The sequence below is a fragment of the Hydra vulgaris genome, chromosome 15, assembly GCF_038396675.1.
Source record: "Hydra vulgaris chromosome 15, alternate assembly HydraT2T_AEP".
NCBI classification, from domain to species: Eukaryota; Metazoa; Cnidaria; class Hydrozoa; order Anthoathecata; family Hydridae; genus Hydra; species Hydra vulgaris.
In genome coordinates, this window is record NC_088934.1 from 47,185,001 (window position 1) to 47,200,000 (window position 15,000).

A 15,000-nucleotide genomic window follows, 5' to 3' on the forward strand; every position below is an offset into this window, starting at 1 on the left:
TATGGTTTTCCATCTTCTTGTTCTAGGGTTGACTTGCTAACTGCCGTGACTGAAAAATTCTATCATGCATTAGATGGAGGCTGTGAGGCAAAGGCTGTTGATCTTTTCATAAAGTTTGGCATGCTGATCTTCTCCATAAGCTTGCATCATATGGTGTATCTGTGAAAGTTTTTGAGATTATCAAATCATTTCTTTCTAATAGCTTTATTTAAGTCATCCTTGAAGGCCAATACTCTACTACATTTCCAGTAACTTCAGGGATACCAAAAGTTACTGGAAATGAAGTAGAGTGGTTTTTGGTTCTTATCTACATCAATGATCTTCATCACAATCTTGCATCTAAAGTGGCTCTATTTGTTGATGACTCAAATTTATACTCCTGTCTTGACAAAAAGTATTTTCTTTTCAATCCCTTAGAACAGGCAGCTGATCTTGAATCCGATCTTACTTCTGTAACATGGGCTTGTAGTGTTTTTTTGAATTTTAACGCCAACAAAACTCAGTTATTTACTGCAAACAACTATTGCAATACTGTCCACATTCCTATATTAAAGAATGGCTTTATTAACCATCTAATAACAAATTATTATTACCATTAAACTTTATTAAATAACAAATTATTAATACCATTAACCCTAACAAAGAATTTCTACTGGCTTTAATAAATAACTAATAGCAAATTAATATTAACATTAACCCTAACTAACAAACAATTTCTACTCTTAATCAATTTTATAAACGAATACAAATCATAACTTTTACTAAGCAATTTGTATCAAAATTAACTCTTAACTATTTCCCTGATGATTGTGGTAACACATGAAACTCTGAGTAGTAATATTTTATTATAAATATTACCACTTAGCTAGTTCCTGGTACTGCAAGTGGCATAAACATATATACTATGTAGCTCTAGTTTATCTATTGAGTAAGTTTACAAAATTATACATGATAATACAAAAGTATTTATATATATTTTTACATTAAATTAAAATGAACAAAGTACATACCTGCTGTATGTTTTTTTCGATGCTCCTTTGAAGATTAAACAAAAAGCGAAATCTATGTAATATATTCAAAACATTTCTCTTTGCATCTGCTTCATCTTTTCGTGCAAGAATATCTTTAAACAGACTGTTTGAAGCCACATCACAACCTAAATGCAGCTTAATGCATTATTATGATAATTTCAACACACTTGTTTTCATGATTTCATATTTACATTTGGTAATTGGTGAGAAATACAATTACAATATAATAGAGAAAGGAACTAAGGAACTAAAACAATTGAGGAAAGAACAAACCAGTTTTAGCATTAAAACCACTTACTTCCAACAACTCCTTGCAATTCTGCACATATATTATCACCAGGTGAAGCTCTATTATCAGCTGTCATTACCCGCTGTACTTCTATAAAGTAAGAAGATTATTTTTAAAAAACTTATAAACTTCTATAGAAGAAGATTTTAAAAAAAAACTTAGAGTAAAAATTTTTCTGGTTTTTAAAAATATTTTTTGCAACTATTTTTCTATTGTTTGATTATTTGATTTCAAAAAACTTAAATTACTTTAAAAAAAAAAAATCATTCAAACTATTAAGGATGAGAAGTCCTAAAAAAAGGACCCAGTTTTGTATTACAAATTAATCCTGGTCTCTGTTATCCAGAAGCTTCAAAAATGCTGAGAAACTATTAAACTAGACTGAAAAAAAAACTAAATATAAAAGTCTTTATACTTTAAAACAGGAATTTAAGCCTTGGAAATCTTTTTTTTTAAGCACTAAACTTTGCAGCACAAATCTTTTTCAAAGAAAAACAAAGTAAACAGTTTCATAACATTTTTTTTCTTCTACAAATCATGTGTAAAAAACAATTGACTTGCCAACTAATGTCTGTAAAGCTTCAAGGATAGTTGTTAAATTTCCACGAACAAATGAAGAAGGACCAACACTAGTGCGCGTATCTTTAGATTGTAAATGATAGTATCCACTTTTGAGAGCTTCAAAACTAAAATTAAAAAAAAATATGCAACCAATTTTGGAATGCATAAATGTCCTATTGGTTTTGAAACCAATAGGACATTCATGTCAAATTAGCACAAAAAACTTAAAAATGCCACCCTGTGTTTTGGATTTTGTTATCTCATATGTAAAAGTGTTTTATATTTACTTTTATATGTTAAAGAGCTTAGGAAAAACCTAAAAGTTAGAGTACCCTCATGGTTCTTGAAATGTTTCACTACTGTTGATTCATGACAACTCAGCATTTTTTGAAGCATAATTTGTTGTCATTAAATAGCAATATTAATGAAAGAAATGGAGTAACAACCTGATGTTTGGTACATAGACAGTCTTATACATAGAAGAATCAACATAAAACCTAATTCACAAAGAATAAATAAATACTAACTTAAAATTCATGAAAAAAGTAACTATACCTTAATTTTAGATAATAAAATTTTTTTTGTGATATCTCTTTGAAGTCAATTGTTCGCTTTAATAAATAAATAAACTTATTTATTCATAGTCATATATATACAGATATACAGTTATATAATGTAATTATAAATATATAGATACACAGTTGTTGACCTTGTTTTTTGACTTAAATCCAGAAGGATTTTTTAATGGAAAATAAAGAAGAAAAAAATAAATAAATAAATTGCTGCCTTAACCCAATACCCTTAGTCTATGTAGCAGCATTTCCTTGTAAGTTCTACCTAGATGTATGCACTAAAGCCCTCGAAGCTACCTATTTCAGTATATTATATTGTTTAGCTAAACACACAATATGCTTATATATATATATATATATATATATATATATATATATATATATATATATATATATATATATATATATATATATATATATATATATATATATATATATATATATCATTTACAAGAGAAAGCAATATATGATACAAACAAATGAAGTGTATCAATAATTTTTTATAAACTAGTTTTTTTTTGGAATGGCATTTTTAAACAAAAATTTTAAAAACCCAGAAATCTATTTAAAAAACATAAAAGAAAAATAAAGCAAAAAGCACATTTTATGCAATTTTAAACTAGATTCATAAACCCTAATATTTTAAAGAAGTAATAAGAAAAATGCTTTATAAAAAGATAAAATAAATCTTTTTATGAAAAAATTGTATATGCTGAAACTAATATTCACCAGTAAACAAAAGACGTGCTTTAGATGTCTAAAAAACGTGTAAAAGTAACATGTGAACGTGTAATTAAACATATTTTACACATGTCTTGTGTTTACTATTTTACTTGAGCGAATATTTTTTATACATGTTAAACATGTCTTTTGTTTATTGGGGAATATTTTTCACACATGTTAAACATGTCTTTTGTTTACTGGTGAATACTTTTAACACATACTAAACATGTTTTGTGTTTACTGGTGAATATTAAATAGATATTAAAATGGTATTAATCTTTAAAAGTGATTGTTTCTTATTTAAGAAATGTGACATTTTGTGCATGGATGATATGATACTACTATAGACTATAGTTAGATTATGTTTAAACAAGAATTCATTTTTTAATGAAATCCTTAAGTGCCTATTAAGCTTAAATGAAATCCTTAAGTGCCTATTAAGCTTAAATGACCAACTCTAACAATAATTATTAAGCCTATTAAGCTTAAATGACCAACTCTAACAATAATTATTAAGCCTATTAAGCTTAAATGACCAACTCTAACAATAATTATTGAGCCTATTAAGCTTAAATGACCAACTCTAACAATAATTATTAAGCCTATTAAGCTTAAATGACCAACTCTAACAATAATTATTAAGCCTATTAAGCTTAAATGACCAACTCTAACAATAATTATTAAGCCTATTAAGCTTAAATGACCAACTCTAACAATAAAAAGCTGCAAAAAAATTTGGTCAAATTACTAAAGCAATAACAAACAAAGTAACTGAAGCTGAAAACAAAAAGAAACTGAATGGTATTAATCCTATGACTACATTTACAACATTTTGTAAATAATTAACTTAAACAAATAAAAAATTTAAAATCTATATGCATTTTTGAATGAACTAAAATACAATTTAACAATTGTGACATAAAGTAACATGTGGTAACATTGGCAGGTGGGTAACATTAACATGTGATAAGTTCAATGTTTTTATTGTTCACTGGTTGACTATATGTTCAAATTTTTTTAACCTATGCTACAGCCATCTGTCAAATGAAAAAATATAACTATTTTCATTCGCATAATAGTACATATAAATAACAATTCAATATGGCAGCCATAATTAAAACTTACTCATTATTTTAATTATTGGTAAAAAACTTTAATAATAATAATAATGTTAACTGTTCATATGAAAATATGTACAGTTAACATTATTATCAATCAACTGTAGTTGCATGATTGTTGCATAGTTGACTTTAACAGTAAAATGAAAAATACTAATGAAATCTGTGATGTAACAAAATAATAACAATCCAATTTTTATTTAGAATTGCCCTTCTCATGTTCCTCGAATTTATTTTTAAAAGTATTTAAATTAACAGTGTTAACAACATCATAGGTTAGACTGTTCCATTTATTAAGAATCCTATTAGTAAAGTAATGCGTTCTTGCTTCGGAAATACAAACATTTTGTTTGTGCAAACGTTGATTATGACCTCTTAATTTTGGATATAAGTCGTTTATTGGAGGATATTTCCAATTTACTTTATGAATGTCATTTTTAATTTTATAATATTCTATTATATCGCTCCGTTCTCTTCGTTTTTCTAATGACATCAATCCAAATTCTTTCAATCACTCCTCATATTTTAAACCTTTTGAACATCTCATTCTTGTTGCTCTTTGTTGTACTTGTTCTATTTTATTGATATCTTTTTTATAATAAGGATTCCAAATTGGTGAAGCAAATTCCAAGTGGGGTTTTTATCTAAGTATATAAAACAATATTTTATATGACCAAGTATTCTATTTGCTTTTCCTGCAATCATATCTATATGATTTTTCCATTTTATATCATTACATATTAGGACCCCTATTTCTTGTTCCAAAGATGTTTTTATCATTGTGTAATGATTTTCATTGCTCGTTGGTTGGCTCATATAATAATTATAGCGAGGTTTTTTTTTCCCTATATGCATAATTTTTCATTTTTCGTTGTTAAAGTGTAATAACCATTTTTTACTCCATTTACAAAAGTTCAATAAATCCCCTTGTATTGCATAGTTATCGTTCATATTTGTAATCACCGAAATAATTTTTGTATCGTCAGCATACAACTTACAGCAATTTTTTATTTCTTGTGATATATCATGAATATAGATAACAAATAATAGTGGACCTATTACTGAGCCCTGTGGCACTCCACTTATTCCCTCCAATGCTTTGGAGAAGTCCAAAAAAGCTATATCAATTGAAAAACCACATTCCAGGGACTGTGTAATTAAATCTAAAGACTCTAGTAAATTTGTGAAACAGTTTTTACTACAGACAAAGCCATGCTGCAAATCAGATATTAATTTATTTTCAAAAAGATATTCCATCAAAGCGTCTCCTATTATACTCTTCAGTACTTTGCATATGACAGACGTTAATGAAACACGATGATAGATTGTTGCTTTCAATTTGTCACCTTTTTTAAATATAGGGATAATATTTGTACACTGCCATAATCTCGGAATTATGCCACTTGAGTTGGATCGATTAAAAATAACTGACAATGGAGTTGAAATGCTATTAAAACATTCCTTTAAAACTCTTGAGTGCACTTTGTCCTTTCCAGTAGATTTATAAACATTCAATTTACTTAACTCTTTAATAACGGTGTCAATATTTATATCCGAATTTGCACTTGGTTTAGGTAATGTTTTATCAAACGTTGGTACATTGTCATTTTCCATTTGAAAAACTGAATGAAAAAAATTATTCAGTACTTTAGTAATATCCGATTCAATTATCGATATTGTTCCATCTTCCATTTCCAGAGCACTTATTTCTGATTGATTTTAGTTTTACTGTTTATATATTGGTATATCAATTTAGGACTTTCATTGGCTTTATGAACAATTTCATAATCATATTCTCGGATTGTTGATTTTACAGTTCTTTTTGTGACTTTATTGATATTTTTGTATTCCCTTAATTCCCTTAGGTCTCTAACATTGGAATTCCTGCATTTGATCAATAGTTTTATTTTCAACTTTATCAATGCTGCTAATTTCTTATTAAGCCAAGGTGCTCTTTTGATTTTATTCATATTTGATTGCGGGATATATAGAGTACATGCCATATCATAATGTTGTAACCATTTATTGTAACACTCATCTGCATTAAGGTTTTCAAAGAGCTTATCCCAATTGATTGAATCAAAGTAATTGTTTATATTACTGTAGTTCCCTTTATGATACATAGGTTTTTTAGCGCATGATTGACAATTTTATTTGATGGAGTAAGATTATAGCAAAAAGTAAGAATACGATGTCCATTAAGTCCGTGTTGAAGTGGTTAGTTTAAAAGGTAAGTAAAACCATACTATAATAATATCTTACATGTATTTTTATGTTATTTTTAAATGCCATTTAAAATGATTTTTTAGTAGCTTTTTTTTTAAACGCACATTTTGGTTTTGGGGTAACATTGACTGGAATATTTAAGTTACCCCAAGGGACTGTCAGTTTACCGGTGGGTCTGTCAAAATTTACCCATATGTGATTGTTGCCAAGTGTGATGTGGGGGTAAGATTGACTGTTGAATCCCGACAACAAAATTAATTATCTATTAATAATATCTATGATAATACTTATATTCAATTTTAACTAATTAAATTCTTCATCAGTTTATGGCAGCAATATCTTTGTTAAACACATAGAAATATTGCATACAAAATTTAGTTTGTCACAACAGAAAAAAAAATTATTTTCTAATGTCTCAATGCTTGACACATTAGAATGAGTGTGTCACTTTACATTACTCAGCTGAATACCCACTTAACCTTACTCAGCCAAAATAAAAATATTAAGACTAACTCCAAAATCATGAGGAATCATGATAATGCCTCCAAAAAAAATTTTATAAGTTAAATTTAGGTAGATAGTATTGTTGAAAAAACAACAACTCATCTTTCATACCTTTTCCACCCCCACACCCATTATATGACATATTTTATGGTTATCTAGAAGTTTTGATATAAGTAATAAAACTTTAAAAAAATATTATTTTAATTCATGATTAACCTCAGAAAGACTTTAAAAAAGCAAAAATATCTTAAAAATAAGATACAGTTGATTTTATTATAAACAAATTAGTAAACAAATTTTATGCTGACTCAACATTTATATAAGCTTCGCATGAAAGACTATATTTTAAAAAGATAAAATGTAATATTAACTTTTGCCTTAAAAGTGGTTTAAATTTTTAAAAGGCCAAATAAATTTAGATGACATCATCATTTGACAGTCAAAATATATCAAAACTATATAATTTATCATTTAACTCACAATGTAGCTATGATGATCTAATAAAATTTTAAAACTTGCCATGTAGAAGACTGTTAAAAATAATGAATAAAAAATATGCATTAAAAAATGTAGGCATAAAATAGCAAAATTGAAACTTGAATATCTCAAGAACCACGAGGAGTGCATAACCATAAGTAAAATATCAGGCTAAAAAATGGAAACAAGAAAAAACAAACAAAACAGCTTATATGTTTTTTTGTTAATATCTTAATAAATAATTTTTTATTAGTTTAATCAATTTAAAACTTATTTTTTAATATTTAATTATAAAATAAACACAACTTATCCCAGCACTTGGGGATCCCTTTAATTAACAAGAACATTTTAAAAAGAAAAAAAGCATGCATGTGTGTGTGTACGTGTATGTGTGTGTGTGTGTGGGGGGTATACATTCATATTATTATAAACAATCTTGTTATAATAACAAAAAAGCACTACCCATTGCAAAATTAGACTTGTTTTTGAAAATTAAAAAAAATAATTAAACAAAATTATAAACCTTGTGTCAAGGTGTCTTTCCAACAAAAATCTGGCAGGATGGAAATTTTCAGACAACGGATTGCTTGATACTAACAAATCAACAAATTAAGTTATAAAAAATATAATTATATCATCATCATCATAACCTAATATCTATATATCATTATCATCATCATCATCATCATCATCATCATCATCATCATCATCATCATCATCATCATCATCATCATCATCATCATCATCATCATCATCATCATCATCATCATCATCATCATCATCATCATCATCATCATCATCATCATCATCATCATCATCATCATCATCATCATCATCATCATCATCATCATCAACATCATCATCATTATTTTAAAAATACTATTTTTTTGAGAAAATTATGCACAAGGTTTTAAATAATACTATGTAACACAATTATTGGACTTGGATTCAAAATGTGACTGTGGACCACAAACTTTAATTTTATGACCACAGCATTAAAAAAATTTATTTTTATTGAGACAACAAAAAAAAATTATACTTTATAAGAAACAACAACTGCATATTGAATAGACAAAAACAATAATAAATCACTCAAAAAGTAATGACTTCTTTTTTCGGTGAGTGTACTGTAAATCACTTTCACAAAGTAACCCCTAAATCTAGTTTCTGTCATGTTGCTACACTGTCCTTTATAACAATGTTCAAAGTCCGGTATATCTGAATGAAAGAAATTGTCTTGCTTCTCTGACTAAGCACTAATGTTCTCCTTGAATTTATCAAAATGAGGGTCAAAGAAATGACCTTTGAGTGACATTCTGCATCCCATTCAAGCATAACTCTTTATGAGAATCTGAACATAGTTTTCAACCTTGTGATTACCCAGAATAACATTAAAAACTGCAACAAAACTGTTCTAATTGCTCTTGCCCACAAAAAACTGTGGCTAGCTATTTTTGTGATACTTAGTGTCACTGCTGACCCAAAGGCAAAGGAAGCAAGAAAATTTTATGAAGTCAACATAAAAACTGTGAGATATGACATAATTTAAGTTTCTGATGACTTCCCATTTATCATTTAGGGGCTATTCTAGACCATTTTTGACAACGTCAACTGTATTTGGGCGCTGCCCAAATTAACATTTGAGGACCTTTTTTTTCTTTGGGGAGGGGGGGGAGGGTATTGCCGCCCAAATTATTTTCCTAGAATAGCCCCTGTCATCATATTTCAAGACACTTAGTAACATTTTGACACTGGTGTAATTTTTTCTGAGATGCACAGAGTGAGCCATTAAAATGGAAAATACATTTTGAAAATAAAAGTACATTACATATTTTATATTTATACTTTCTATACTTTAAACATTTTGAAAATTTAACTACAGATTTTATATTTCAATTTTTGCTTTATAACGTTCAATAAAAATCTGTGAAAAATATCAGCTGCTTAAGTTTTTAAGCAACCAGAAATATAATTATATAGGTTATTTATTCCTGTATTTTTCTTAAATTTTATCTATCAGTCTAATATATCTAATCATTCCAATTAAATTTGAGGATAAGTTGATTCAGTGAGATCTTTTGCAAGGTTGATGAACTTTTGATGCAGCTATTTACCCTAATACAAAATTGTTTCTAATTTTTTGCTTGCCAGTTTCCTGCATAGACCATTTTTTTTAGAATTCTCCAAAAATCATCAATTGGTAACATTCTGAGATGTTTGACAGGTTATGAACTTTAGCCACATAATTTACAGAATTCCCTTTAAAGAATGATGCCAATGTTTTAGCATAATGAGATGAAGCCAATGAAGATGATGAAACATGCGTTAAGCCAATGAAGATATGAAACATGTTTAGCTAGAGTATTGATTGAACTAGAGTATTGAGTCGAACTCCCACCACATCCCTGGAAGTACAGCGCTCAACTTAGTTTCTCCTAAAAAATAATGAAATGAGTATTTTTTATTATTTCATTCATTATCCTAAAGAATAATGAATGAAATAATAAAAAATAGTGAAATAAGACATCAATGATGCACAAAGTTTTTACACAGGCATCTTTACATCTTTTGATTTTCTTTTGCATCTTTATATCTTTTGTCCTAACTTCACATTGGTGTCTTTTTTTGCAGCAACTGATGATGTCTTTTTATTTAATAAGTGATTAATCAAGGCTGCGTTAAATCTAAACTTGCAAGTAGCCTTTAGGAAACTTCATTACGGTGATCAAACATGGTTTTGAGGTGCCTAATGTTTATTTCATTTATTTTTATGGCAACGTGACTATTTCCTTTAACCAAAACTATTTTCAGCAAGCTGAATTATTTCAGAAATGGTTTGAATTAGAATCTTTTCCATCTTAGAAGGTAAAGTTTTTTTTGACGCTATTCTCTCAAAAATGTGAAACTTTTTTACAAACACAGTACACATAAAGAAAAAAGTTAAACTTCTGAAAAAATATCTTAAAACGAACAAAACAAACAAACAAACAAAAAAAGATCATCATTTATACTTTATTTTATACTTAATACTTATACTTTATATTATAATTTTATAATTAATTTTCACTAAAAAAATATTTTAATGTTTTTTTTTCACACTAGGTATAGTATAAATTTTATTATCTGAACTTTTTTTTCTAATTTTGGTATAAGAGGTATTAATAATAATTTAAAAAAAATTATGCTTTATAATTGTAATAAGTAATAAAGATAATAATTGATCAAAACATATAAAAAATGCATAAAAAATGCATAAAACAATATCCTAGTTTTTTTATCCATCAATCACGTCAGAAATAGAAACACAACTTTTCTGCCCGAGCTTGAATGTAGGTTTTAGCATAATTACAGACTAGCCTCAGCGCCGTACTATCGCAAGTGCAACAAGTGCAATCGCACTGGGCCCCCTATTAAATAAATTAGAAAAACTTCTCCAATACCATAAATTACTACGAATTAAAAGAAAAAATTTTTTTTTTTAGTTTCTGCACAGGGCCCCCAAAAGTTACAGCACGGCGCTGACTAGCCTATAATTAAATAGATACAAGTGCTTTCTTAAGTAGACAATAAATTTATATTAAGTATAAATTGACTTACACCCTGGATACCACTCTTCCATTTTGTCAGCAGAAAGCACAGCTCTAATTTAAATAAAGAAAATTATTTTACTTTAATATTTTAACACCATATAAGTCTCATACTTTATTTGTTCATAACAATGTTTGGTTTTAACTTCTTAGACCCCTTTGTAATTTTTGCATAGTTTTTTATTTTTCTTAGTTAACATTAGCATTATCATATAGATTTCATTTTTATTGGTTACTTTTGCACTTTCACTCATTACTGCTATATACATATATATGTATATATACATATACATATATATATATATACATACACATATATATATAGATATATATAAATATATATATATATATATATATATATATATATATATATATATATATATATATATATATATATATATATATATATATATGTATATATATATATATGTATATATATATGTATATATATAATAACATATATATTATATATGTGTGTATATATATATATATATATATATATATATATATATATATATATATATATATATATATATGTATGTATATATATATATGTATATATATATAAAAAGAGAGAGAGAGATAAAGAGAAAGAGAGAGACTAGGAATAAATTCTTCAAAACACAACAATAACACAATCATATACCATAGGATAAATCACATACACTATGTTAGAATATTTGATCTTACTTACATATTAATATTAAATCTCAATTGATTTGATCTTTCTAATTTCCATATTTCCATATTTCCATTATTTCCATATTCCCATCTTATTTTCCTCACTTATATATATTTTTTATTTTGTATTGTTTTTAGTTTGTATTAATGGTTTTTATCCTGATTTTAGTGCATTTTGTATTTTTAGCAATACAACTAAACGCTATAACTAAAATACTATAACTTTTGTTGACTTGTGAATATGTTTTTCTTCTTAGTTTTTATCTTTTTTCTCTCTGAATATCATCTGTTCATAGTATCTGTTCATATCATCTGTTCATAGTATCTGTTCATATCATCTGTTCATAGTATCTGTTCATATCATCTGTTCATAGTATCTGTTCATATCATCTGTTCATAGTATCTGTTCATATCATCTGTTCATAGTATCTGTTCATAGTATCTGTTCATATCATCTGTTCATAGTATCTGTTCATATCATCTGTTCATAGTTTATTTTTTATTTTTTTTTTGCAATACTTATTCTCATCTACAGAATTTGTTTCACACACAGATACTAAAAATAGTGTTTTTGATGTCTGTGCATGATTTTTAATGTCTGTGCATGAAGTTACATGCGGTAGTGGTGTAGTGGTAAGAGCGCTCGGTTTGTAAGCGAGAGGTTCGGAGTTTGACTCCCACCACGTCCCTGGAAGTACCGCGCTCAACTTAGTTTCTCCGCGCAGCGGCCTTGCTCGGCAAGGTTCGTGTTTCGGAGTTAGAGAGTTGAGAGAGTGTTGCACCGCGAATAACAACTAAAAAACAAAAAACACAAAAAAATGAGTAGCCTCCTCGACTGTAGTTGCCCCCTCGGGCCTTGGGGAGGTGAATAATCTAAATCTATTGAAGAAAGAAAAATTGAATATTACACTTCTAGGATGATGCTACAAACTTTTATTTACAAGAATATTTAAAGAATATGGATAATGTTAGCTAAAGTTACTAAGATGTTAAGGTTACTATAGTTACTAAGATGTTAAGGTTACTATTAAGAAAGCAAAAGTGAAGATACAAACTAGATTAATCAAACTTCATAAATGATAGCAAATAACACTATTCTAGAATGGTATTACTTTTTTTGTTTTCATTCTGAAACAAATTCATCACATGCTAAGCCATTTTCCAACTTGAAACTGAATATTCAAATTTATAAATAGGAAATCTAAATTTCATAATCTGCCACCATTTTAAGTAAAGTTGCTAAAAAATGTTTTGTTAAACGATGTTTATTTTTGTACAAAATTTTAGACTTAAAAAAGGGTAATAAAGGTTAAAGTCATGGGTATTCAGTGTCATGACTGTGTTTCCTCCTTGATGCTAATTGCGCTTTTTTTTCCAATTCTAACCAATCACCAATGTTTAAAAAAATTGGGAAGCCATCTTCATTACAAATTAATGCAAAACCATCAGTATCTCAATATAGTAGTGCATCCAATACTACTTTTTAGTGATACAAACTGATATAAAAATTTTAATTTGTATTTTTCTTTGGAGAACTTTATTTTATTGGTACAGCTACACAAAAAAATAGCTGGCCAGAGTCAAATTGCCCACACCACCACTAGTCCCATAATTGGACTAGTAATGGTGTGGGCAATTTAAAAAAATTTAATTATATTTAGATTTTCATTATCACAGTTCATCACCCTTGGAAAACAGTGTTTTCCCTATTAATTCATTATGCCATATGCTAAAAGGCCTGGGTAGAAACTGGGTAAAGTCTCTGTTTGGTTTATTTTTTTTAAACTTTATTTAAAGTTTATAATTTTAAAGTAGTTAAAAAAATAAAGATCAACACATTAAACTGTACAAACAACACATATTAACATGAATTCCATATAAATATATATATGGAATTCATGTTATTCATGGAATTCATGTATGTATATATATATATATATATATATATATATATATATATATATATATATATATATATATATATATATATATATATATATATATATATATATATAATTGTATATAAATATAGCACAAAAAATAATCAAACATAATTATTGTAAAAATGACAAGGCCTGTAATAATAATAAACAAAATTTGTATGAAAATGCTAAAGTGTGTAAACTTTAGCATTTCATACAAAGGCAAGTCAAATCTCCTACAGATGCTGTGAAGGGCTTAAGAAGCTTTGAGTCTTAAAAGATTATTTATAAAAAAAGATTTATAAAAATGTTGAAAAGACTCCAAAAATTCCAAAGATTGATCTTTATCACAATTATACCAATAAAACACTTTAGGAAAATAATGATCATTAGGAAAATAATGATCATTAAGAAAATAATGATCATAGTTCCTTCGATTTTAATAACTTAAGCATAATAGTAAAAGTTTAATTTTTCATAAAAAAACTCAAATGCTTTAGACTTAACTATTAACAAACCATGAGTAATCAGGTCATAAACTTCAGAGATTCATAAGCATAAAAACACACACTACAAATATATAATTTCAAATATTTAATGAACAAAAAATCATTTAAAACTATTTTTAAAATGCCCTCTTTTGTTGGCAAGCACTCAAAACAAGTAAATAAAGTATTTGCATGCATGCCAAATGACATTTAAATGTAGATGCCTAAGTAGGTGTTCTAAAGTGGATGTCTATGATACATAGTAGGATACCATAACTTTGTAATGTTCTTTATAAATGTATGTGTATACAAAAAAATACAAAAACAAATATACAAAAAAAAAAAAAAAAACACTGAAAAAATGTTACATTAACAGAGAAATTAAAACTTATTTAATCACCAAATAAAACTTGCTATTTTCTGTTCCACATGTGATTATTCTATTATTAAACGAATATACTTTAACTTAAAAGTTAAAGTATATATTTAAAAGTAGAAGTAGTTATAAGAAAAAGATTATATAAAAAAATATATATATACAAAGGTTCAAAAGTTTAACTTAAAGTGCTAATCTTATGTTTTTATAAAAAGATGAAATGAAGAATAAAAAGAAAAAGAAGATAGAGGAGCAAACATTTTTTACTAATATTTTTGATGCATTAATGTACATGCTGAATTGCACAAACTTAAACCCTCAGTTATTTTATGTACTAATGCCCTCACAAATGCTATTTCTGTACATTATTTTATGTTATACATTGTTTTTTGTCATAAGTTATTTTATATATTAACATACTTTAATACACAAATGTAGTAAATTT

At 27.0% G+C, this 15,000-nt stretch overlaps 1 protein-coding gene across 4 annotated transcripts in view; it reads right to left on the bottom strand.

Annotated features, from left to right (window-relative positions):
• LOC100203133 (exocyst complex component 2) overlaps positions 1 to 15,000 on the bottom strand; it is a 62,035-nt gene that overhangs the window by 37,432 nt on the left and 9,603 nt on the right. For all 4 annotated transcript variants that reach the window (XM_065820325.1, XM_065820326.1, XM_065820323.1 and 1 more), the window contains exons 3-7: positions 11,099 to 11,142; positions 8,025 to 8,094; positions 1,882 to 2,006; positions 1,330 to 1,410; positions 1,011 to 1,156 (exon numbers count right to left, since the gene is read on the bottom strand). In XM_065820325.1, the coding sequence (XP_065676397.1) occupies positions 1,011 to 1,156; positions 1,330 to 1,410; positions 1,882 to 2,006; positions 8,025 to 8,094; positions 11,099 to 11,142 (466 nt within the window). The remainder of the gene's footprint in view (positions 1 to 1,010; positions 1,157 to 1,329; positions 1,411 to 1,881; positions 2,007 to 8,024; positions 8,095 to 11,098; positions 11,143 to 15,000) is intronic.